The sequence below is a fragment of the Muscardinus avellanarius genome (assembly GCF_963383645.1).
Source record: "Muscardinus avellanarius genome assembly, chromosome: 4".
In the NCBI taxonomy this organism is placed as follows: Eukaryota; Metazoa; Chordata; class Mammalia; order Rodentia; family Gliridae; genus Muscardinus; species Muscardinus avellanarius.
In genome coordinates this window covers 11,634,376-11,661,671 of record NC_137789.1, presented here as the reverse complement: position 1 = coordinate 11,661,671, position 27,296 = coordinate 11,634,376, and the positions used below count along the sequence as shown (strand labels likewise).

Here is a 27,296-nt window from a genome sequence, read left to right as displayed (position 1 = left end):
AAATAAAAAATAAAATAGGTCTGGACGTATAGTTTGGAGGTAGAATATCTCTCGGTTCAACCCCAGTACCACACAACAAAAATAAATGAACGAATAAATGGGTGAGTAAATACTGGCAGCTAGCAAAGAGCGTGCCCTTTAGACATGCCAAGCACTGTTTAAGCGCTTCATGCATAATAACTCACGTGGATGTTGTCACATATCAGATGAAGCTGGGAAGCGTTTGGTGCTCGCTTTGCCGATGGAGGAAATGAGGCCCAGGAAGGCTTTCCACTTGCTCATAGCCTCAGAGGTGGCAAAGGAGGAGCCAGGAATGCACCTGCCTAAGGATCTGAACACACCTCTCATCTACAGCCTGTCTACACTGAGCCTGCCCTGGACACAGAAGGCATTGTCCTCAACCAATTTAGCTCTCATACCAGCTCCACAAGGTCAGTGTTATTTACTCTACTAATCAGATGAGGATGGACAGAGGTTGAGTAACCAGCTCTAGGTCATGCAGCCAGTTAACGGCAGTGATGGAATTTATACTGTGTGAATTCTCCAGGACCCGGGATGGCCATGCTGTCAGTATCCTTTTTACAGCTCTTAAGAAAGCCTTGAGGAGGCTGCGTGTTTCCCAGGACTCAGCAATGGCTTACTTGGCACTGTTAACTTGGCACTGTTGACCCCAGATGGCTTATTCTGTAAGAAAATTTCCACCTAGCAGAATAGCAGGAGCTGCCTGACCCCTGTGTGGACGACACAGCTCAACAGCTTGGAGGGGAAGCTTGCAAGGACAGAGCTCTGCCCACCGACTGTTTGTCACTGCTCCCTTCTCTGCATGCACTGACAGTGAGGTGGAGGAGAAAGTGGCTTCAGTGTTACACGTTTCTGGGTTTGAATTTGAGCTGACGACACTGGCTAGCTTTGTGACCCTGAGCACATTCCTTTCCTTCTCTGAGCCTCAGTCTCTTCTATGAAAAGGAGATAAAAATTCTTACCTCCTTATTGCATAGGATAAAATCCAAACTCCTGCAATGCCCTTCAAGACTTCTCTTTGTGCCTGTGACACCTCTGTTCTTAGCTCTGTTCTTAAAATATTCAAGTGCTTCTGCTCCTTTGCCACAAACATCCTGCAGTATCACATCTCTGAGCCTTTGACTAGGGGTCTGTGTGTCTAAATTACTTTCCCTCCACTTCCTTGCCTGATTGACATCTGGGTCCTATCATTAGACTCTCTATGTAGACGAGGAAACTGAGGCTTGGAGAGTGTAACTAACTTGCCTCAAATCACATAGCAAGAGAATGGCAGAGCTGGGGTTTGAACATGTCTCTCTGGCTTAATGGCCTGGACTTTTCCCACTAGAATCACATGGCCTTCCTTGAAGATCCTTAAGAAGGGTTACAATTTTGGACGGGAGGGGAAAGAACAAGAGTGTGAGCCTAGGGCAGTTGTGTCCATGGTGATTCTAAGCATGCCCTGGGCTGCTGTGGTGTGGGACACACAGAGACTCCACATAAGAAGCCCCCCTACAGCTTCCTGGGCCTGTGGACACATCACTTGAATCTGGGCCTCCATCTTTACTTTTCCTTATAAACTGTCTCATCTTCTCTCCTCTTCTTGCCTCTCCTCTCTTCAGATACAAGTCATTAGACTTAGAGCCCCCTCTAATCCATTATGACTTCATCTTACCAGTTACCTCTGCAAAGGCAACATTTCCAAATGAGGTCATATTCTAATGTCCTAGAAGGGCTTGAATTTGGGGGGATGCTCTTTGATCTCTACAAATGAGGGTAGAGTGGTGACTGATGTGGGTGGAAAGCCTGTGGGCCATGCCCTGTGGACTATGCTCAACTGAGCCTCTTGGTATTGCTCCAGTCTTGGAGGAGAGGAGACAGGGCCCTATAAGGGGAAGGAGTGAGGATGGAGGCACAGACCAGAGGGATGTGGCCACAAGCCCAGGCAGCTCTGAGGCCACCAGAGGTTGGAAGAGAGAAGAAAAGAACCTCTCCCAGAGCCTTCTGGAGGAGCGTGAGCCTCCAGGAACCTTGATTTCAGACATCTGGGTTACCACCACTCAGTGGCTCTTCAAGCAAGAGATAATAAGAAAAAAACAGTTCTAAGTAAAGAGTAATTTGAGCCCCTTTTGCCAGAAATAAGTTTGCTAAGAATATTTACACCTACACTCACAAATAAATATATATGTAGTATGTATATATATATATGTACATATATAAATACACATATTTATATGCATATGTATGCATATATATTTATTTCAAAATTGTGGTAAAAGTAATATATAAATACATATTCATACATGAATTTATATGTATATATGCACATATATAAATTTTAAAAATTGCGGTAAAATACATGTAACATACAATTTAACATATTAACTATTAAGTGTATTAAGTACAGTGGTATTAAGTACATCTACTTAATGTAGATGTGTATGTATGTTGTGCAAACATACCGCCATCTTAGAATATTTTTTATCTAGCAGAACTAAAATTCTGTATCCATGAAACAATGACTCCCATACCTCTCTAACCCAAGAATCAAACTTTTACTCTCTGTCTCTATGAATTTGACTACTCTACACACCTCTTAAACGTGGGATCATACAGTATTTGTACTTTTTGTGAATAATGCTATATACATATATAAAATAAAAATATATTAAACCATTGGGGCAATTATATATAATCTATCATATGTATTAATGTTATATACTTAATATATATTTAATGGGTATTATATATATTTATATTATATAAAAATTACTGGTGCAACTATATGTAATACAACATGCAATTATATATAACTGCACCAATGACCTTATGTATATATATTTAAGTACATAACATACATGTAAAACTTTAAAATCCAGTCTTCCAAAGGAGATGCTACATCCCTCTAATTGATGAGCTGCCTGGGGCCGGGGAGGCCATGTATAGATAATTAGAGCCTGGTGTTTGGGCCGCCTGGTACCATGTGGTAGGCACACTCTTCATTCTCACATGCTTACAAGAGCGTTCAGTATTCCAGAGCATGGGATCAATGTGAGCCACTGTGCTCCACCCACTGCCACCTTCCTTGCTGGCTGAACTGGCAGGGGCTCACCTCATTGTCCCGGTCTTTCTCCAGGAAATGGCGGGCCACATGACTGGGCAGGATGTTCCGGAGCATGTTCTCATTGTGTTCCCTCAGCTCCTTCATCTCGTTGATCTCCTCTTTGGCCTGTACCCGCCAAAGAAAGTCCAGGCGAGCCGTGTACTCCAGCTGCAGGTCATGGGAGAGAAAGAGGCAGCAGGTGAACTTCTGGGGCACAGGCTCCAGGCACTCACATCTGGGAGGTGGCCAGGCTCCAGGCCTCCTCACAAGATGTCCGAGAGTGATCAGCTCTCACAGGAATGTGTGCCTGCCCTTTCCAGCATGACTGCCCCTGTGATCGATACTCCTTTATGGGATTTCACATGAGCCCTCTTCTAGACTGTAGGCACTGGTGGTCAGGGTCCTGTTCAACATTACATCACCCCAATTCCTATGTTGAAGCACTGACTTCTGACATGATGATATTTGGAGATGGGGTCTTAGGGAGTGATTAGGGTTAGATGGGTCATGAGGGTAGGGACCTCACAATGAGATTATAGCCCTCACTGGAAGAGATACGAAGCCTGCTTTTCTCTCTCCATGTGCACTCACTGAGCGAAGAACCCCGGAAGACTCAAAAAGAAAGTAGTTGTCCACAAGTCAGTAAGAGAGACCTCACCAGGAACCAGGCCCTGCCAGAGCTTGACTTTACACTCCTCAGCTTCCAGAACTGAGAAATGAGTCTCTGCTAAGTCCCCAGTCTATAGTATTTTGTTAAGGAAGACTGAGATGATGAATATGCTTGCCATGAGGCGACCTGTCTGGCAGAAGGAGATGCTTAATCGGTACTTATTGGCTCAAAGAATATACTAGGATCAGAAAAGTAACTAAGTAGGTGGTGCTTACCAGTGTCAGACTCTGTTCTAAGCAATATGCAAATATTAAATTCTTTAAGAAACAACCCCAGTAGGATGATACTAATTTCAATCCTTACTCTGTAGATGAGAAAACCATAGTATAGTTAAATAGTTGGTCATGGTCACATTTGAAATAGTTGTGGAACCAGTTTAAGCTGAATTTCAAAACTGGACACCAGCAGCTGAGCTCTTGAGTGCTAGGCAATGAGGAAGAAATGAATGAACTAGTAATGGCGGATCATACAGTTGGTGTCAGACAAACAGGGCTTAGAGTTCTTAGCTCCATCTTTGCCATGGAAACCCTGGACTAGCAGTGTCTTTTCTGTTTTCTCATCTCTGATGAGCACACTGCATTGGGATAGGAATTATTTAGGAAACTGCATACCATCAGTCCTGTCTTGTCCTGTTTTCCCTTTGTGCTGAAGTGGGCAATCTCCTTTTCAGAGCAGCCCACAAACTGTTTTTTATCACAGCTTTGGACATATCATTATTTTAAAGTCTTTAACCATTAATGTGGACAATATGCTGTACTGTTACATGTCCTGAATTAGGGGTTGAAAACATCCAGCTAGTTTCTTGTTTTATTTTAAAGTCTCAGTGGAGAACACAAATATCAGAAGACACAATCAGAGAACTACAGTTACATATGCATACCTATGATCATAGCAGCACAATTTGTCATAGCCAAAATATGGAACCAATCTAGGTCTCCATCAACAAATGAATGGATTGCAAAATTATGGGAAATAGACACAATGGAATTCTATTCAGGTATAAAGAAGAACAAAATCATGCCATTCACAAGATGGAAAGATCTGGAGAACATTATGTTAAGTGAGATCAGCCAAGCTCAGAAACAGAAGGGACATACAGAAGAGGCATATGTTTTCTCTAATATGCCCAAACTAGGGAGCATTGAGGATATCAGAGAGACTCCAGACAATGGACGAGAAACCTCACCAAAGCTAGAATGGAAGGATAGGAAAGGAAGAAGGCTGAGGTTGATTAATGGAGGAGCTACTTCTGAATATGTGTAAAAGCATGAATATAGCATGGTCAGACTGGACACTCATTGTTGGAAGGAGGGAAGGGGAACGGGGAGGGGAGAGGGCACCAAGCACAGTCTAAGTGTATACCATTTTCAATATGTTCCATATATAAATAAAATTAACAAAGAAGACACAGGCACAAGGTTAATAATTCAGCAATGTTTGGAATAGAAAAAGCAGAAAATAATCCAAATGCCCATTCTGTTGGCACATGTACATAATATAACACAATGCAGCTGTAAGAGGAAAGGGAGAATGCCCATTCAGTACTTTGATGAGCTGTTCTCCAAGGGAGAAAACATATATGCTAACAAATCTAAGAAAGGAAAGTCTCTCTCTCTCTTTCTCTCTGTCTGCACACATACATGCACGCACACACACATCTTTATTTATTTATTAAAATTAAAGTACAAACCATTAAAAGTGGTTATCTAAGAGAGGAGGAAATAGGAAATAGGATGAAAGATAAAAGATAAAATTTAAGTTTCTTTAATTACGTCTTTTCTTTTTTTTTTTTTTTTGTACTGGGGATGGAACCCAGGGACATTCTACCTTCGAGCTACACCCCCAGCCCTATTTTTACTTTTTATTTTGAAACAGGGTTTCACTGAGTTGCAAAGGGTCTCATTAAGTAGTAGCTGAGGCTGTCCTCGAACTGTGATCCTTTCTGTCTCAGCCTCCAAAATGCTGGGATTACAAGCATGCACCACCATGCCTGCCTTGTAATTATATCTTATTTGTCTAAACTTGACTTTAGAATCATGGAAATATTTTACTTAATTGCAAAACTAAATAAATTTTAAGATGATCTATAAAAATAAACAATTGAACATACACAGCTAACCACACCAAGGGGAAATATGTATGCTATGTGTCTTTTTACACAATAATCTGATGCATATTCCTAGAGGGAAATACCCTAAGAATAAAAAGAGTTCAAAAGAATATTAAAAATTTTGCAACAATCACATTGTGGGTGATAATGTTCACATTATTATTCTTAGACAATTATATAGGAATTTATACAGTAAGTAGTTTATACAGTTAAGCAAATGAGCAATTGCATTGTTGTCACTGAAAATTAGAACTTTGGGGAAGAGCTGCAGATATAAGCTTTATGGGTTAAAAAATCCCAAGGTTCTCAATAAGAAATAGACACAGGAATTCTTGATATGTATTTCCCATCTCCTCTCACTGAAATCAAGGCCTAGGAACGAGGAAAGCCCAGCAACAGTGAGCACTCAGAGCCTCTAGATCGTGGCTTCTTAAAATTAGTTCCTACAGAAATCATCTGCACCTTTGCAAGAAATGCCTGAATTTTAGGGCCAAAAAATGTACAGACCTAGAACTTTGTTTAAAAACCATGAACTAGAAGTCTATCAGAGGTTAGAGAGGTTATATCAAAAGGATATAAAAGCCAGCTTGAGTAGGCTTCTACTTGTCAACGATGTGACAAATTAAGCTTTAATAAGAGTAACAGTTGCAATGGATGAAAACACAGAAAATGCATTAAGTGCATAAATTCATGGTGATACCTAAAGAGCAAAATTCTCATCTATCAACTCTGAATGATGCTAGAGAACACATTCTTCGGGAAACTAAAGTGAGTAAACTCATGGGGAAGGACTCAGCATGTTTATGAGTTGTCTATTCAGGGGACAAAGAGTTGGTGAGAGCATGTTTTTTTTAATAGTGTATGTCAGCTCATAGACTATAGACTACTGACAAGATTAGAATGTCACGATCTATAACATAAGTGAGTATGACCTGTTTTTTTAATCAGTAGCGGCTAAGATTATAAAAAAGAAAGACATGGAGACATTACACACCTCCTAACTATAATTAAATATATTTGCACAAAAAATCAAAACTGAATCTCACCAAGCTTCTAGACCCCAAAACCAATACAGGAAAAACAAAGGATAAAGGACTGTGTTCAATGACCTTAAGGGCAGTAATGAACAAATGCTAGACTGGAAAATGTTATAGAGATCAGATGGCTCTCACAGAGTATTGCAAGGAAAAAAAAAAAAGAAGATGGAGGTGATCTTGAAGATTTAAAAAAGGATTCATAGACACATCAAACAAAGCAATACATTTTATTTGGACATTGATTCAAATTAGAAAACTTAAATTAGAATATTATAGTGATGAATGCATATTCATGTTTATAGCAGCACAATTGGCAATAGTTGAATCATGGAACCAACCTAGGCGTCCATCAACAGATGAAGGGATATACACACAATGGAATTCTACTCAGCAATAAAGAAGAGCAAAGCTATGTAATTTGCAGGAAAATGGAGGGATCTGGAGAACATCATGTTGTGAGATTAGCCAGTCACAGAAAGAGAAGAGTCGTATGTTTTCCTTCATATGTGGAAGCTGGGGAGTAATAAGGATACAAGAGGGATTTTAGATAAAGGGGGAGAAACCCCAGAGGAGCAGAGCGATGGAGGGGTTCTAGAGGAAGGTGGTGGAGGTGGCGAGGAGGGAGAATTAATTAAGGAAACATTAATTTCCAGCATCAACATTAAAATCTGTTGATGTTATGTACATATGTGAAATTATGAATGTTAATTTTAGTATCATGCATGAGGATGGGAAGGCAGTGTGAATGGAGCTGGGGGAGGCTCAGTAAGTGCTGTGTGCATGGTCAGGCCCTGTTACTCTGAGCTACATTATAATGTGAGCCAGCAATGCACCCATTAAAGCATATTTACAAAAATAGAATGGAAACACTGCTTGAAGGTTTGATAAGATTAATGAATTTCTGTTTTCTTTTTGTACATATGCCAATAGTATTCTGATTAGGTTGCAAATTCCCTATCTTTTAGATATATATTGAAGTGTTTACAGATGAAATGATAGGAGGTCTGGGATTATTTTTTCAAAATAACTGGGAGGGAAAGAAATAGGCAAAATGAATAGGAATGCAAAGGAGAGAAGCTGGATGTCAGTCGATGATTGTTAAAGCTGTGAGTTCATGACACAATTTTTTATATGTTTTAATTTTCCATTACAGAAATTATGAGTGGAGGTGGCAGACTGTATAAAAGAATGCCAGTCCCGACTGTTTCACCAAATTGCTGTATGGCCTTGAGAAACTCATTCAGCTTATCTGATTCTAACAGTGAAGGAAGGAGAACTTCCCTATTATGTGTAATTTAAGAGACATGGATTACTATATGGATTCATTATAGGAATCGGGCGATATGATACATATAAAACAATTCTGAAATGTCTAAAATGTGGATTTATTTATTGGTTTGTTGTTGTAGTCCTGGGGATTGAACTTGGGGCATTCGACCCCCAAGCTAGCCTCTCAACCCTTTATAATTTTTGTTTTGAAACAGGGTCTAGGTTGCTGAGAATCTTCCTAACAAGGCTGTCCCTGAACCTTCAGTTCTCCTGTCCTAGCCTCCCAAGTCCTGATATTACAGGAGTGTGCCACCATACCTAGCTAAAAATGTAGATTTATGAGGTGTTTCTATAATTTGAGGTATCTGTGATGAAGTCAGATCACAACTATACTTTCATTTTTTTCTCTTCCAGATTCAAAAGGGTCTTTTTTTTCCCTTTCTTTCTTTCTTTCTTTCTTTCTTTCTTTCTTTCTTTCTTTCTTTCTTTCTTTCCTTCTTTCTTGTGGTACTAGGAAATGAATTCAGGGCCATTCTACCTCTGAGATATATCCCCAGTCCTATCTTAATTTTTAGTTTGTAAAAGGTCTCACTAAGTTGTGGAGGCTGGCTGTGAACCTGAGCTCCTCCTGTCTCAGTCTCCCACATACCACACCTGGCTGAGCATTGGGTTTGACTTGTCGAATTGCAATACAGTATTTTCTAGTCAACTAATATTTCCAAATAAAACATTTTTCCACTAAAATTTATGCTTAGTTGAAGTATGAGGTAATTGGTTATTTCTGTCCCATCAAAGTGCCCTTATCTGATTGAATTAAACTCAGAAACATGGATAGGGAAATCTGGGGGCCTAGAGTTGACCTAAGCAAGAATTTTCCAATTATGAGTCAAGAACAGTTTACTTTTCAGCCTGATGACTGCAGGTAGCGTCTTGGAAGGCAGGTCCATAAAGAGATGGTTTAGTTCAAGTGCAGCCCAGTGCTTTGGTGAAGCAAGTCTCAGGAAGGCAGGTACCACTTATAGAAGGAAAGCCTTCCTCTTCAGTGTGCTAAAGCTCTATCGCACCTGCTAGAGGCTGTGTGCCAGGCATAGAAAGCTGAGTGAAGCCCCAGTCTATGTTTTTTACTTACTCAAGAGGAAAGAGGTCACTCTGATGGAGTGGTTAGTGCAGACATGTAGAGAAAGGCAAAACATATAGAAAACATGGCCAGTGGTATTTATTATTTATTTATTTATTTATTTATTTATTTAATACTAGAGATTGAACTCAGGGGCACTCCTCTGATCTATACCCAAAGGCCTTTTTTTTAAAAAAAATTTGGTTTGAAAAAGGGTCTTGCTAATTTGCTGAGGACCTCCCTAAATTGCTGAGGCTGGCCTTGAACTTGTGATTCTCCTGTCTCAGACTCCTGAGTACTGAGATTGCAGGCATGTGTCACCATGTCTGGCTGATGGTATTTTAAAAGTTAAAAATTATTTAGCCTTTGATCAAAAATATCATTTGAATCAGAGTACACTTTCTTTCCCAACTTTCATTAAACCATTGGGGAACTGGATATCCGAAGGGTACTCAGAGAACTAATACATATTGTTCCTGTATTTTGTGCCAGGTTCTTTACATATTGATGGCTAGTGCTGACTGAGCCCTTGCCTTGGACCAGGCATCATTCCAAACCCTTATTATGCATTCAAGCCCATTTAATCATTCAATGGCTCATGAAGGCAGGGATTTTATTTTCTCCATCTCACAGGGAAGGAAGTGGGCACAGCAAGGTGAAGGCCATTTCTTAAGGTCTCACAAACAGAGGCTGGCTTTGACTCTGAACTGTGACTTTTAGCTCTGATGCCATATGTAATGATGTTTTAAAATGGTTCTCTAACTCTGAATGATGGCTATTTTTGTTTCATTTTACAGATAAAAAATGATATCCCTGGGAAGTTGTCTATCTCATGGTCACTCATTTTTGGAGTGGCACTCTTGGGAGTCAAACAAGAACACTGGGTCCCACAGTATTAGTATAAGTATAGGTAATAACCAAATTCAGATGATTTATCTCATTGATAACTTTGATTTTAAAAGAGAGGATAAAAACTGGATATGGGGGGACATGCCTGCAATCCCAGTAGTTGGGAGCCTGAGACAGGGGATAACAGTTTTGAGGCCAGCCTCAGAAACTTAATGAGACCCTGTTTCAAAATAAAAAAAAATAAGATAGGGCTGGGAAAGAGGCTTAGAAATATAATTACTCTGAATTCAATCCCTGGTACCACAAACTTAAAGAGATAAGATGGAGATTATGTGACTTAAGGAAGGCACAGCTTTAACTACTGTAATATAAACTTTAAAGTCCATAATTTTCTTTTTGGTGGAACTAGGATTCCTGGAAGCCCTTCTACCTCCAGGCTACACTCTCAGACCTATTTTTTTATATTTTTGTTTGGAAACAGGGTCTCTTAATCCCGCACGGCTGGCTTCAAACCTGCGCGATCCTCCTGTCTCCGTCTCCCAAGCATGGGGATTACAAGCGTGCGCCACCACGCCTGGCATTATAGTCCATAATTTTTAAAATACACAATATTCAAGACGAATGACTTAACATGAACAATGCAAACTTATGGCCCATTATGGCAATAAATACCAGAGAAGCTAAAGATGGTCAACTAGATGGATAAGATGGGCGAAGGGCATCTAGGTGAATAGAAATACTTTTTCCTCAGAGGTCTTTTGTTGTTATTTCTTACTGACTTAAAACAATTCTGTATGTTAGTATGATTACCAATAAAAATAACTTTTAAATATATTAAATAAGAATTTTGTCTTCCCAGGCTTAGGTGTCTACTTCTAAGCCACACAGTTCCCGGTGTCTCTCTTTCTTGGACACGGAAGTAGGGGACTGTAGACATGACCTCAGTGAGCTCTGTCCCTACGCACAGGTGCGGCTTGGCTTCCTCTGCTGTAAACAGAGATGCCCTGGAGAAGCTAAAACCAATGAGTGAATCAGGCAGGAGGTGGGAGGCAGCTGAATGCTTCTCTCCCTCCAGGTCCACCATTCAAAATGCTCACCCGCCTCAGAGGAGGAGGAAGTATTTGGCATATCGCTTCCTCATATGTGCAATGTGAATATTCCCAATTATTCAGTGACACAATTGGCTCCATCACTCTGGAGATATATAATTTACACATGCTCCCACCAGATTCTTCCGAGAACCAGGCATCAATGGACATTATTCAGCCTTTATTAAAAATAGACAGCCTTTGAGTCACAAAAGGAAAGGGATGGAGGCAGGTACCAACTCCAACTCCAGGGGTGTGTAGGCTTGATGGAGATGGACAGGACATGGTTGGATGCTGTGCAGAGAAGACATCTGCAGTGACACAATCCTGCCGAAAGCCACCTCTCATCGAGGGAGGCGGTGATGAGCAGCAGAGGCAGATTCGGATCCCTGTTTCAGCCTGGCTCTTTTTATTGACTCACGACCTCAGGGGATTTAGGTCTCTGCTCCTGTCTAGCGGGCCAGATGTCTGATACCTTCTATGTTTGTGTCATGGGCTCATTTTCAAAGTAAAATATTATTATCTAGTAATGTGGAACACTTACTATACGTGCAAGCCACTGGGATCTGTATATTGGGATTATATTCTCATAGAATGCTGTAACAACCCTGTGTAGTGGAACCTGTTATTAGCATGTCCATTTCATACATGAGGCAACTAAGACTCAGAAAGTTCAGTAAATTCCTGAAGGTCGTATACCTACTAATTGGGAAATTTGGGGTTTGAGTGTCTTCTGCCCAATTCTAAACCTGTAACCGCAGTTAGAGGATATAGTTATGTAATTTCAAATACCTTTGAAAATTAGAAATTAAAGGGCAAAAGATCAGATGTCACAAATTATCAGACTCTCAAAAAGCACTTACATATTCTTACCTTGACATATACATATAATATATGTATTTGGGGGTACTGAGAATTGAGCCCAGGGGTGTTCTACTTCTGAGCTACACACCCAGACTTAATATTTTGAAACAGAGTCTTGATAAATTACTGAGGTTGGCCTCGAACCTGCTCTCCTCCTGTCTCAGCCTCCCAAGTACAGGGATTACAAGTGTGGGCCACAATGCCTGGATCATATAGACTCAAATGGGGCAATCGAAGGAAAGTGCAAAGTACAAGGTAAAAGCTCACTAGTTAACCTAGCTTCCCTCACCAATGTTTTATATTAATCATGTTTTCGTGGCTGCATTTTATCAATTCCCTTATTATAAAACTTTCCATACGTATCTCTAAATTCTTGGGAGTTTTCATTGCTTCATTCCTGATTTCCTGGGGTTTGTTGCCTCCCTGTTTCCATGGTGATTCCCCAGAGATATGTTTCTATTTCTGCTCTGGCTGACAGTATTCAAGATTTTCTTTCCTCCTTTTCTGGTTACTCTTTCTTTTTGAAGTGCACACAGAACAAAGAAAGAGGAACTGGGATCCAGAGCAGATCAGCGAGGCTGACAGGGCCTGGTTTCTACTTGGGAGCAAAGACATCCCCAGGGGTGGACTGTTGATGGGTTGGAATATGCCTGGAGAAGTCCCACTCTTTTCTGAGAGCAGGCAACTCCTCCCAGGTGAATCCTGCCATGATGCTCCTATGCAGAATAATTTCCCCTCTTGGAGACCTTGGACAAGTGTTTTCTGCACATCACACTTCTGCATTATCTGGGGTCCAATCTCCTCCAAGAGATTCTTCTGGGAAGGGTTTTATACAATTCTGACTGCTTCCATATCCTGGTAAAGTATAGGGCCTTGCAGTAGAATCAAGATGGCAGGCAATTTATCTAATCAGGGCAAATTAGTATTAAGTTCTTCCTACACAAATGCATCTACATATAAAATGCAGTGCACTAAATGCTGTGCACAATAATCCGAAAAGATTTCCCAAAACAGTCCTATTTGAGTATTAATATTTCACTTTAGTGTTCAGAAAGCTGAAGCTTGCAAGGGTGGGGAAAAGAGATAAATAACATGCTCAAGGCAATACACTGCTGAGAAGAAGAGCTGGGATAGATTCTCCAGCCCAAATGTTTACCTAGTGTCCTTCTCCAGCAATAATTTTACCCAGGCAACAGAATTGGGTAAGATCCCAGCTTGCCTCAGGCAGAAATGAAAAGTTCTTTTGCTAAGAAAATGACCTTTTTGGAAGAGATGGGCCAAAAGGATATTCAAACCACACTGTTTACCAAATCATCTTCTCCAGCTTCGTGCTTCATTAGGCATTTGAAATTGGTTCATTAAGAATCACAACTCAGTGCAAGCAGCTAATAGTCATGTGTTAGAAAAAACAGGGGAGGCTTTGCAGGGCACTTTTATGGCAACCAAAAGTGCTATGAAACCACGGGTGGCTTGAGCCAAATGCTCTATTACCTGCTGTCCATGGTAGAATACAGCCAGAAGGAACATGGCCATCAGTAGCAGTGACGCCTCCTTGGTCCCCAGGAAATCTCTGCAGGAAGAAAAAAAGCAAAATGATGGAGAAGGCACTAATGGCCGTGGAAGGAATTCAAGGACACCCATGATGAATTAGGTTCAGAGAGGAGTGGGATAAAAGGAAATGAATGATTATGAGTACCCACTACCATCAGATCCAGCTTTCATGGTTTACACATCCCCCATTCTGAAGCCAGGTGACCTACATGCATATAAAGTCACTCAGGATGTCCATAGCTAGCAAAAGGGATTCTAGAGTCTTATATCTAAACCATGTACTCACTTTAATAATGATGTCTTCCTTGGCAATCATCAAAAATACAAGTGATAATAAATTCTGGCAAAGATGTGGGGGGAAAAGTAATACTTAGATATTGCTGGTGGGGGTTACAAATTAGTATAACCATTATGGAGATAAGTAAGGAGGTTTCTCAAAAGACTAAGTATGTAATACCATATGATTCAGCTATGCTACTTCTCAATATATTTCCAAAAGAATTACAGAAAAGTACAGTGATACATGCATACCCATGTTTGTAGCAGCACAACTCATAATAGCCAAGTTATGGAACCAAAGTAGATGTCAGTCAGCAGATGAATGGGTAAAGAAAATGTTGCGTATATGAATATAAGGAAGTTTTACTCAGCCATAAACAAGAAAAAAAATTAAATTATGTCACTTGCAAAAAAATGGATGAAACTAGAGAATATTATGCTAAATGAGATCAGCCAGTATCAGAAAAACAAGGGCTGAAGGTTTTCTCTCATACGCGGAAGGTAGAGAGAAAAGATGAAAGAAAAGGGACTTTATGAAGATTAGAAGAGAGACCATAGAGTAGTGGAAAGGGACTGGAGGAAGGGTGAATGAAAGGAGCTATGGAGAAGGAAAGAGACCAAATAATGAGGCATATGCATTGAATATACTCCTATCAATCTCAATAGCATGTACAATTCCAATGAACCAATAAACACTTTAAAAGTTTCTTTTATTTTCAAGGCACTGTTATTAGATTTGAAAAGCGCTTATATTTTCTCATTACAAAAATCCATGTGAAAACAAGTATCTCCTCTTCTTTTGGTTATCAACCTCTTGAAGAGTCCAATATGCAATTCTTGCTAAGGATAAGTCTTTATTCTAAGTGCTTTCATGCTTAGATTCTTGTATCAATTCCATTAAGTTGGATGCTTTTTTAATTCTTTTATCAATTCTTTTAATCCTTGGGTCATTTCTCAGCATTAAGAACTGCTGCAACCTCTACTTTAATCCTTCCACATTTTAATAATCATTTGCTCCCTTTCGATATCTATCTTATAGAAGTGAGCCTCCAACCACAAGCCGTGGTCCTTGTGGGGCACAGGCTGGTGGCCACTGGCTTGGGCTGTCCTGGGTTCTCACAAGACCAAGTTGAAAAGGTCGGCGGATCCACCATATGATCCAACAATTTTGCTCTTAGGTATCTTTCCAAAGGGACTGAAATTAGAATATTAGAGTAGTACTTGCATAGCTATGTTTATGCAGCACAATTCACAAGAGCCAAATTATGAAACCAACCTAGGTATCCAGCAACAGATGAATGGATTACAAAATTATGGGATGTATACACAATGGAATTCTACTCAGCAATAAAGAAGAACAAAATTATGTCATTTGCAGGAGAACCAGTGGACTTGGAGAACATGATGTTAAATGAGATTAGCTAGGTAAGAGAGTGAAGGGGCATATGTTTTCTCTCATATGCAGAAACTAGGAAGTCATTTGGACACAACAGGGATTTTAGAAAATGAAAGAGAAACTCCTGTGGAGAAAGGGAGATAGTCTAGGGGAAGGTGGGTGGGGGAGGAAAGGAAGAAGTAACGAAGGAAATATTTCCATTGACATTATGTACCTAGGTGAGAATACCAATGTCAATCTAAATAACCTGTAGTGGGAAGGAGGGAATGGGGAGGAGCCAGAGGAAATCCCACCAAGTTATGTGTGCACGTGTGTCCCCATCGCTATGAACCTCATTATGATGCACCAGTAAAAGTTATTAAAAAACTGGGGTTTTATTTTTATTTTTATTTGTTTACTTATTTATTTGTTGTGATACTGGGAATTGAACCCAGGAAATTCTACCTCTGAGCTATACTCTCAGCCTTATTTTATTTGAAAATAGAGTCTTTCTAGGTTGATGAGAGTCTCACTAGTTGCTGAGGCTGTCTTTGAACCTGTAATGTTCCTGTCTCAGTTTCCCAAGTACTGGAATTACAAACGTGGACTACTACGCTGAACTGAGACTGGGTCTATAAACAGCAAAAAAACAAACAAAAAAAAACAAGAAAACCCCCAAAAAACAAAACAAAACAAAAAAAACCCCCCAAAAACAACCAAAAAAGTAAGTGTTAAAGGTATAGTAAACCCTGACATGACCTTTATCAATGAAGGGAATTCAGAAAACCAGGGCATAGCTGGTTTGATCCTGAAGTGTTCCACTTCTTCATTTTAGAATGAAGTTCTTTCAGGACATTTTGGGCCAGGAGTAAATAAGTTTGGAGAAAATGACACTGGATGTTGAAGGTGGGCATGGGTGACATATGAATATAACTGTCACCTTGATGGGCTTTCACTGGCTAAAGAAGAAAACTCCAAAAAAAAATTACTCAAGTAAAAATCCCGTCTCTATACGCTGTGACTTACTTTATATTACCTAGTGTTCTATTTGCTCCAGATTTATTCACCTCAGGCAATGCCCCTCCATCTATTTACCTAGGTCCTTGAGCCAAAGGCAGAACAAAACTAGGGGCCATTCCTCACCATCCCCATCAATCCAGGACAGATCCTGCTCCACTGGCCACCAAAATATACCCCCACTGCATCCATTTCTTTCCATGCCCATCCCTACCACTTCAGTCCTACCAACTCATTTTCCAACATCTGCCTTGTGTTGCCCTCCACAGTCTGTTCTCTACAGTACTGACAGAATATTTTTATTGCTAAAACCAAATTGCATCACTCCTTTGTTTGATCCCTTCCCAACCATGGCCTCCATATAACTTGGTAGTAACTCTGATGCGGCCTACAAACACATGGGACCATCAGAGATGAGGTACAGTATCTAGAGTGAAGAGTGAGGTGAACTTCGGCTGAGCCAAGGGAATATTGTGCTTTCCTTCTTGCTGGAGATCAGCAAGTACAACACAGGGAAGCAGGATATTAAGCCAGCTTCCCACTCCAGCCACTCATCTAGACTTAGCTTAGCTTATACCAGGCTAGGACCAGTCCAGCTCACTAGGATAGAAGAGGTATTTGGGAATGGAAATATGTCTTCTCCAGGGAAGGTATTGTATAGACAGAGACCACAAGCACCAAAGAGCTCTGGAGGCTAGAACAATATTTGGATCTATGAATTCCTAGTTCCATCTGGTTTTACTTGGAGATAAAATGCTAATAATAGAACTCACTATTATGTTTATTATCTAGAACCCCCCCCCACAGAGAAGTGCATAATTATTGAGCCTCTATTGTGTGGCAGACATATGCTCAGGTGAAGAAAGTACAATGTCTCTGCTCTCAAAATAGCCCAATAAGATAAAAAAAGTATGCAGATAATTTTATGAAATGAAAGATTCCATGAAATGAATACATCCTTTTTTTTTCCATGAGAATACATAGGAAGAGAAAGTAACCCTCCCTGGGTGTTCAGAAAAGGCATAAAGGATGATATGACTTCAGGCTAAAAAGGTGAAATGGGTTCCGTAGGTACAAGACATATTCAAGACATATTCTACTGAGCCAGCGTTTATACAAGCCTTTAGTGTCTGTATTAATGACATTTATCATAGTTGGGGTCACATGAAGGTCTTAAGAGTGCTGGAATCGATCGGAGTTGTCCAACATGAGTGCTGAAGAGGGTTAGACTGTGACTGGCTTATTGTCATCCCTGAATTATAGGGATAAAGATTCATTCATTTCCTCATTTATTCACCATCAGGATTTTTTGAGGAGTTAGGCATATTTCAGTGTCATCTTTTCTTCTTTCCTGCCCCTAATTTTCTAACTGTTCAGGTTTATGGACCTCTGAAAAAATGATTAAAGTCAGAACTTTAAACTCATGCAGATACAGGCTCCTATCTCAGCTCTATTACTGATAAGTTGGCGGACCCTGGACAAGTCATTTAATATCTCTAAGCCCCAGTTTATTCACCTGCACATGACTCTAATAGTGTTTACCTCCACGACTATGGGCCTGTGCCTGGCCCACATCTCTCTCACCATACTGTGACCACTCTGACCCACCTGGCATATAACCTCACTTATGGTGCTGCTTTACGGAATCACTTAGGTCTAGTTTAGGTGGGAGATGTCCTATGCTTACTGTCTCCCTGTAAATCCATGAATAGGTCCCAAACTCCTGTTCTGCCTAGAACTTCTGATACTCTTCCTTCTGATGCAGAAATCTTATTTTAGGCTTAGCAATTTATCATTTGAAACACATTTTCAGGAGAAAACAGAAATACCTCTTAAATCATTTTGAATGCAGTGAATTGAACAAAAATAGAAAGATGACTAGACCAGACTTAGAAGAAGAAGTAAAGGAAAATTGGGACCAATCTTTGAGTGTTTATCTGTATTTCAGATGAAAAAAAATTTCCTGAGTAGACACAGCACAATGTGCATAGTAAGCCAGCCAGGCTGATAAATATCTACAAAAGAACTGTGGTTTGAATTTAGAGACTTTTTTGGTAGATTCTATGAAGACATCCAAATAGATGAAATCTATATTACATTATAAGAATTTGCTTGATATTATGTGCTGCAGACTTAGGGCATTTTGAACTGATTTATTTGTATTGGTAAAATCACTGAGTAATACTATCATTTTCTTATGCTAATGGAAAAAGACATTGTTAATTGAAAGAATGCAGAATAATGAAATTCTCAGAGCAATAATAATCTTTAGAGATCATCTGATCTGATGTATCATAAAACTAAATTTAATTTGACTATTACTCATTAAGGATGTCTTTATGCTAATTGTAGTGAATTCAGAAAGTAAAAAAAAAAACAAAAAACAAATGAGAAGATCAAACTCATCCTTAAGCTTACCAACCAGAGAAAACAATGAGTGATATTTCAGAGTCAACTAAATTGAACTAAATGGCATCTCCTTTTCTTGCATGCACAAATAGGTATACAGATTTAGGATTGTATATATCATACTGTTTTGTAGGATACTTTTGAACTTGGTATAGATTATGAAAATAATTATATGTAATTAAATACAATGTGTACTTGGTGTATCTACTCTGTTTATACAGTGTATATTCTATATCATAAACTATTTTGCAAGCATTTTATTTTACAGGTAAAAGTTGGAGGCCCAGAGAGAATTTACTTCCTTCTCCTTGTGCCACTACAAGATGAGAACTCACATCTCAGGCGCCCATTCAGATATTTCACTATTGAGCACTTGACTCTTAAGTTTTCGTTTTGTTATTAGTTACCATGAGCCTCCATTTGAATTCATCTTTTATTCTCCCCTGGTGGTGTGCTCTTCATATCTAGTGTGGTCTTTCATGTGGATAAATACAACAGCAGAACTAGCTCTATATTTTTGTGGCCAAGTGCAAAACAGGGCTCCTTGAAAAAAATAACTAAAATTTTTAAGCTGGTGATAGAAAAACATTAACATAAACACCCACAACTTCTGAGTACAAACAGGGATGACATTGATGGCAATTTAGGTTAGCAGAGATCTGTTCTCATGCCACATGGATTCTAGATTCTGCCAACACCAACTTTATTTGGTTCTTCCCCAATTGCTTTTTTTTCTGTTTTTCTACTTAACACTATATATTCCAGCTTATTCTCAGTTGTGAGAGTTCATATGATAGCCATTTTCTGTCTAAAATGCTTTCAATACCTGCAAGGGCGATTTTGGTAACTGTGACTTATCTGTAGCCTGGAAATCTCCGAGAAGCTCCTTACTCATGCTATTAACATCCAGATGCTGGAAAGGAGAATGAGGCATCGGGATGTGTGTGCACGGGGAATGGGATGCAGTGGAAGTCAGCTTCATACAGACATAAAGACAGAGATGGTATGTGTATCTTTTGTAAGCACCTTTGTTAACAATAGTTTTATGGCAGATATTGAGAGATTTTGTTAATTAAAATAAATGTCCTTGATGTTCTGCTGGAGGTAGAAGAATGGCATGAATACTATCGTTGCCACTTCTAAACATCAGCAAAGATATTGGAGGGACATCCTAGCCCAGCACCATCACTTACCAAATGGGCAAATCAGTGCAGAGCCAGAAAAGCTGATATTCCCAGTAAGCACTTTGTGTTACCTTTCTACATTAGCGATATAAACATTGATGAACAGAAGCAAGAACCAGAACTCTGTTCTAGCTTCTATGACTTCTATTATAATGCATTAATGCATTTCAGCACTGTCTATAGCTTAAGAAGTTAATGAGGCATTGAAGGCACAGAAATAGTACCTTCTGATTATCAGTTGGAATGCATAGCTAATAAAGACTCTGGGAGGATAGGGCTAGCACACATTTTGGAACAAGCTAGAAGGCTTAGCCAAATGGAATCCCATTAATTATGAAGCATGACACTTAAGTCCAAAAGCAAATTATGCATACAAGATGGGGAGCACATGGCTTAAGGACAAAAGCAAAAGCAAAAAAAAAAAAACTAGGGTTGTAGGTGAGATTGAGTTTACCATGAATCAACAGAGCAATATGATTCCAAATGAGCTAATGCTTCTTTCAGACACTCATTCATCTAGTATTTCATTCCACAAATATTTAATTGGACACCTACTGCCATATACTCTTAAGTGCCAGAAATAGGAGCATGAGTAATAGTCTTTGCCCTACAGAGGTCCTGATGGAAGAGGAAGACATGGAAATTAATAGCTATAACAAAGAGAGGTAAGCACAGTGATAAAAATTACTCATATGGATTAGAAAATGAAGAATGATTCAAGAGGGTTTCACGGAGAAGACTGTCCTTGAGTTGGGTCTTGAGAATGATGCGTTGGAATTCAGGAGATGGAAGTAGTCAGGGGGAAGTGCATGCAGAAGTTCATTAGAGAAACAGCATGTGATTTCCCATGGCCAGAGTTCAGGCTATAAATGATGACCTGTGCATTTGTAGGATATAAGACTGAGGAAGTCAGTGTGGGTAGGATGAAAGGAATCTTGGAAAACTGACGAGCTTTTAGCTTCTTAGAGATAAAATGGGCCCCTGAAGGTTTTTAAGAAGTATGAATTGAGCTGGGCATGGTGGTACGTGCTCGTAATCCCAGCATTTGGGAGGCTGAGACAGGAGGATCTGGATTCGTGGCCAGCCTTAGCTACTTAGTGAGGCCCTTTGCAACTCAGTGAGGACCTGCTTCAAGATGAAGAATAAAAAATAGGACTGGGGGTGTAGCTCAGAGGTAGAATGTCCCTTCATCCCATGTCATCATCTGTACCAAAAAAAAAAAAAAAGAAGTATGAGTTGACCAGATGGTTTTGAGATAGATGTATTGAGAGTAAGCGCTAGGAGATCAGTTAGGATATGACAATCCTGGGATGAGGATGAGAAACTTTCTAGAACAAGGATATGTATGATATAAACAGGTCACATTTGATAACAAATGTTAACGCCAATCAAGTGACTATTCTATGCCAGACTGTGTGCCAAGTTTCTGTTGTCACATTTGATATTTAAAAAATTTCTACACTGTGTTTTTCTTGTAATGGGGAAAAAAACAACTTAATCAAGATCACATACTGGTTAATGAGAGAGTGAGATCTGAATCCAGGTGGTATAGCTCCTTAAGTTGAATCCACAGACACTCTCATATGCCGTTCTCTGCAAGAGATTCTAAGGAAGAAGAATCTCTGGCTATTGTTAAGATGTTGTGGGTGAGTTGCCTATTTTTTGAGCTCAGCTCTATCTACTACACAGGTGGTTTTTGGGTAGGAGGGCCAAAAAACACATTTGGAGGCACTAGTCAAACATGTAGGGACCATGCCAATGGAGAAGCAGCCAGATTGTCCTGTCTAAGGTTCTCGGTGCTTTCCATATTCTATATATTACCTGCTTTTCAAAGATATCTGAGGCCCAGTAATAATGAGCAGAATGTCCCTAAACAAGTGTGAGCTCCTGACATGTTGACTAATCTCATCAGCCTGTGAGTGTCAAATGCATGTGCAGTGACTATGCACCTATATGTCTTGCAATGTAACTACAACAGAAGGCTGACTGAGAGCTTCCATTTCTCATTAGCTAAATTCAATTGACAGCGGAAAAAAGGGAAGCAGCACAAAACTAATCAATAATTGGCCTTGAGTTAGGACAAAGGTGACCAAAACACTTGATCACCAGCAGCAATGAACTTGGGGTCATCTTTACTTTCACAATCTTCACTGAACAATGTGATTACAAACTTGTAGATTAAGTAGGTAAAGAACATAAATACACAATACACATGAGTAATAGACACACAACAATGTCTAGGAATTGTAAAGAACTGTTATATATTGGCCGTTGAGAACAATGCTTCATTGAAAATAGGAGAGCAATGTAAAAAAAGAAATTAAAATGGTCAATAAAAATGCTCAACATCATTAACAATCAGAGAGATGCAAATCAAAACTACCCTGAGATTTCAATAACTCCACCAAGAATGGCAATCATTCAAAACACAAACAACAACAAATTCTGGGGAGAATGGGGAGAAGTGGGAACTCTGATACATTGTTGGTGGGTTTGCAAATTAGTGCAACCACTTTGGAAAACAGAATGGAGGATCCTCAGAAGAATGGGAACAGAGATACCATTTGATCCAGCAATACTACTACTTTATATCCACCCAAAAGAGATGGAAACTGAGAACATTATACTAAGTGAGATTAGTCAGTCACAAAAAGTAAGGAATTGGATGCTTTCCCTAATAGGCGGAAACTAGGGAGAAAGATGAAGGACAAACCACAGATGAGCAAGTAAGGCAACTTAACTGAGGGGGATGGGAGGGGAAAGAGACACACTCTTCCATCCCCTAAGCCAAACATGAAAAGGAGGGAAGGGGGAGGGATTGGGTGGGAATTGGGGAAAAGCTAAATGAGTGATATGTGTGTATGCTTCTACCATATTGTACCCCATTAAGATGTATGACTACAGTGCACCCATAATAATTAAAAAAAAGAAAACGAATGGGTAAAAGTTGTAGTACAGATATACAGTGGAATACTAGTCAACATTAAAAAGAGGAGAACCAATCCACTTGCTACAAAATAGATGAATCTGGAGAACATTATGTTAAGTAAAATATGTCAGGTACGGGAAGAGAAATACTACATATTCTTACTTACATAAAAAAGGTAAAAAGTTGAACTCTAAGTAGAGAGTTGAGTGTTGAGTGATTAGCAGGGTTTAGGGAAATAATTTGTGAGATGTTGGTCAAAGGATATAAAAACTTTTATTAGGCAAGAGAAATAAGTTAAAGAGATCTCTTGTATACATGGTGACTGTAGCCAATAGCCATGTATTATATTATCCTTGAAAACTGTTGTATGTATAATTTAAGTGTACAAAAAAATAAGCATTCAGGCAATGCATATGTTAATTAGCTCCATTTAGCTATTCTAAAATGTAAACATATACAAAAATCACTTTTCTATACCATAAATACATACAATTTTTATTTGTCAAGCCCATAAAGGAACTCTTGTAAATTCTGTAAGAAATTTGTGAAATAATCCAATAGAAAAATATGAACAACCCAGTAGCAAAGTATATAACCTGGAAATTTAGGCCAAAGGAAATATACACATTTTTTATTATCTGGGAAATTCAAATGAAAACAGTGAGATAAAATGGACCATAAATTCAGCAAATTTATAATGTCTAACAATGATATGGGTGATAATGAGGAGCAACATTACTACTGCATGTCAGAGGGAAATTATTTCAGTTATGTTGGAGAGTAATTTGGCAATAGGATACTTTAAAAAGTGGCAAATGCAAATAGCCTATAATCCAGTAAGTGTGTTTTTATCTAAGGCCCCAGGAGAAACGTGAAGTGATGGTTACTAAAGCATTTTTTATGACAGGAAAAGTAGTGAATTAGATTTATAGATGATAACCTCTATGAATCTAAAAGAGTAATGTATGAAGACAAAACAATATTATAAATACAGACCTAGCTAAATATATATAAGAAGTGGACTGAAAGGACCTATATTAAGTGTATTAGAAATTGCTGCAAGGGAAAGGACTTCAACAGTATCTGAAATGCTTTATTCTTTTACAAATGCAGAAATAAATTTCCAAAAGTTTGTTCATAGATGTCTGTATCAGTTTCAGGTGCATTTTCTGCGGGTTCTTGGCTTATCTTGGCCTACCTCTTGCTCCGACTGCTGGTCACTTATCCTGGCCTGAGCTAGATACGTGTTCCTCCTACACCTGCACCTAACCAGCTCTCCATGCAATGTTGGTTGCCTCCTACTGTTTCCTGTGTGAAGTCTATTTTCCTTCTTGGCTGCAGAAGGGCCAAGTGATGCACAGGGAGTGCTTCTCAAGACTGCCTGTGACCAATGGGAAAAGGAGAGGGAAGGAGCCAGATGCAATCCTCTGCCTTCCTCTGGGCGGAGACACTTCCCCTAGCTTACAGCCTATCCAGAGATGCTTCAGCTGGCTGAATGCATGGTCTCCAAGGCACCAACTGAATCTCTTCACAACTTATGCTGCCAGCGTGGCAGATGTGGACTGGCATTTGCCCCACTACCCTTCCTATTCCTCCCTCCTTCCTTGTTCTTCATTCTTCCTTCCCCATTTTCACTGCTCTGGGGTTGCATTGGCACTTAAACCTTGGCTCAGGCTCTTTTCCCTAAGGAATCTGGCTGACCTTATTTTTGTTGTACTTTTTATTTCAAAAATAACACAATGGAAGGAGCAGAAGTGCTCAATCCCCAGTGACTGCTACTAATACTATTGCTATAGCCAAATTAAAATTAGGCCCTTCAAGTCTCAGAGCTGCTGAAGTTGAAGAAATCATAAACTCTTAGGTTGGAGGAGACCTATTCTTTAAGTACTATTAAGTGCAAAATTTAAATAAGCCATTAATCTAGAAATCATATAAGTGAGATAACAGAAAAGTAGGAATTTTTACCTAGGCTTATGAGCTAGAGAATTCCTGAATTGATAGGTAAGTCAGTATCAAATCAGTTCCCAAGTTTCAATAACTCGACCTCAATCACTTCCCACTTACAGCTGAGCACTGTTGGAACACACAGTGTTGGGCACTTACTCTCCGCTGTGGTTCAGGTTGTCATAACGCAGAAAGAGGCCTGCGTAGATGGTCTCGGTCAGCAAGGCATAGATGGCAATCATAATCAGCAGCACAGCCAGCTTCAGGACAGAGTTAAGTCGGAGAAAAACTGCACAAGTCACCATGGCCAGCACTCCAGTGAAGACAAAATACTGCAAGCAGAGAATGCAGGTGGTCAGATCCGCAGAAACGTCAGAGGTCCCCTCTCCTAGTCACGGATGCTGACGGGTCTCCTCGCAGGGATGTTTGCTGAGCATTTCCGCATGGAGGCCTCAGAGCCTCCTGGGTCTCAAATCGAACTCTTCATTTTCCTACCCAAGACCTGTGCTCTCTATTACTGTAAATAACATCACCACTGACATATTTCTCAAGCAAGCAATCTCAGTCTCATTTACATTGCCTTTTCCTTCCCTATGCTCCATAATTCCCTTTATGTCTGCAGGTCTACTCCCTCAATATATCTTGCATGTGGCCAGCTCTCTTCTGCTACCTTGCTTTTTTTTTGGTTCTCAGAGACAGCTCAGCTTGGTGTCCTGGCAGCTCTGCATACTGTCAGGCTCCAACCCCGCCCAACACACACTGCCATTCTCTAGCTATTATTTCCAAAACACAGATCCGATCCTGTCATTTCTTCACCTGAAGTCTTTCCTTTCCTCCAATTGTTTTTCCTTTTCATTAGTGGAGCTTATAGATTCATCATGGATCAGATTTCCTCTCACTTTCTAGACCCATCTTTCTCCTATGCCTTAGTGCTTTTGCTCAATTCTGATTTAGGAGACTAAACCTCATTCCTCTGACAAATGTCAACTCAGAGATTCTTTTCTTTGAGAAGCCTCCCTGGAGATTTCCAGGTGATTCTAAACCCCATTCCGACACAGGAAATAATAAAAATGTCTCCCCAGCATGTCATCTGTCACCTTATATCCAAAGTAACTACTCAAATTGCAAATTTGGAATCATCCAAGCGCTGGAATATTGGAGTAGCCTCTTGGTATAGTCTGCCCAGGCAATTTTTAAATGTTGGTGGGAAGCTCCTCAGCCTATTCCCAATATTATAATTTCAGGTGATGGTCTAAAAAGTAAAAAAAAAAATCAGATGCTTTCCCTAAAATGTGGAAGCTAGGGAGAAAATGGGTCACAGGAGAAATTCTAGATGAAGAAGGATAAACCATAGATGAGCAAATAAGGTGACCCAACTGAGGAGGATGGGAGGGGAGAAGAGGAAAATTCTCTAAGGTACACAATGTACTTTTACAAACATATCAAAGTCAATCAGTAAGCCAAACATGAGAAGGAGGGAGGGGAGAGTGAAGGGGGGATTGGGGAAGGACTGAGTGATGTGTGCATGAATGCTTATACCATCTTGTAATCCATTAAGATGTATGACTACAATGCACCACAAAAAATTATGATTATCCAGTGGGAAAAAAGAATAAGATTCACCTTATCAAAAGCCCATTTTGTGGCAATACTTTTTTTTTTTTGGTGGTACTGGGGTTCCTGGGAACATTTCTACCTCCGGGCTACACTCCCAGACCTATTTTATATTTTTTTAATTTGGAAACAGGGTCTCTCAAGCCAGCGCAGCTGGCTTCGAACCTGCGCGATCCTCCTGTCTCCGCCTCCCAAGCGCGGGGATTACAAGCCTGCACCACCATGCCTGGCTTGTGGCAATAGTTTGACCTTAACCTGTAAGATGGGAATCATAATTACCATCTTCTAGATTGAAAACCCAAGGCTCATAGCACTTAAACACATTGTTCAAGATCTTGAGGCTAGAATGTTGCATTTGGGCTGCCTGGATACAACCAGTTCATGTAAATGTGGCTCAAGTGGGCATACTGATTTGATAACTTATAGAATCCTTTCCAGTCCAGGCTGTTTAGAGCAACTTATTGTCTTTCCTCTTTTATTATATTGATCAACAATTATTGTAGGATAAGGGAGATGAGTAAGAATTTCTACAAATCCCTGAACAACTCATTAATGAAGACCTTTTTTTTTATAACTTCCTAAGCAATGCTGACTCATTAATGCAACTTTTCAACACATATTGATATAAACAAATGTGATTAGTTCCTGAGATACCACTGAGGACAAAGGCCCTGTGCTTTGGTGGTGCATGGAGCGGATTAAAAGATGAGTAAGGCACTGTCCCTGATCTTTCCCTTTCATCTCTTACTTTCTTAATAAATCCAATTATGTCCTTATACCAAATTGTATGATAAGCTTTCTTCAGCTGCCCTTTAAGCTCTTCCCTTGGGCTAGATTTTTAGGTAATTCATTTTGATGCCTCTGTGCAAAAAGCTGTGTGTGAAATG

At 39.7% G+C, this 27,296-nt stretch overlaps 1 protein-coding gene across 3 annotated transcripts in view; it reads right to left on the bottom strand.

Moving 5' to 3' along the window:
- ADCY8 (adenylate cyclase 8) overlaps positions 1 to 27,296 on the bottom strand; it is a gene marked incomplete at both ends in the record, with an annotated part of 223,274 nt that overhangs the window by 20,707 nt on the left and 175,271 nt on the right. For all 3 annotated transcript variants that reach the window (XM_080695322.1, XM_080695323.1, XM_080695324.1), the window contains 3 exons: positions 3,113 to 3,271; positions 13,599 to 13,677; positions 24,955 to 25,127. In XM_080695322.1, the coding sequence (XP_080551448.1) occupies positions 3,113 to 3,271; positions 13,599 to 13,677; positions 24,955 to 25,127 (411 nt within the window). The remainder of the gene's footprint in view (positions 1 to 3,112; positions 3,272 to 13,598; positions 13,678 to 24,954; positions 25,128 to 27,296) is intronic.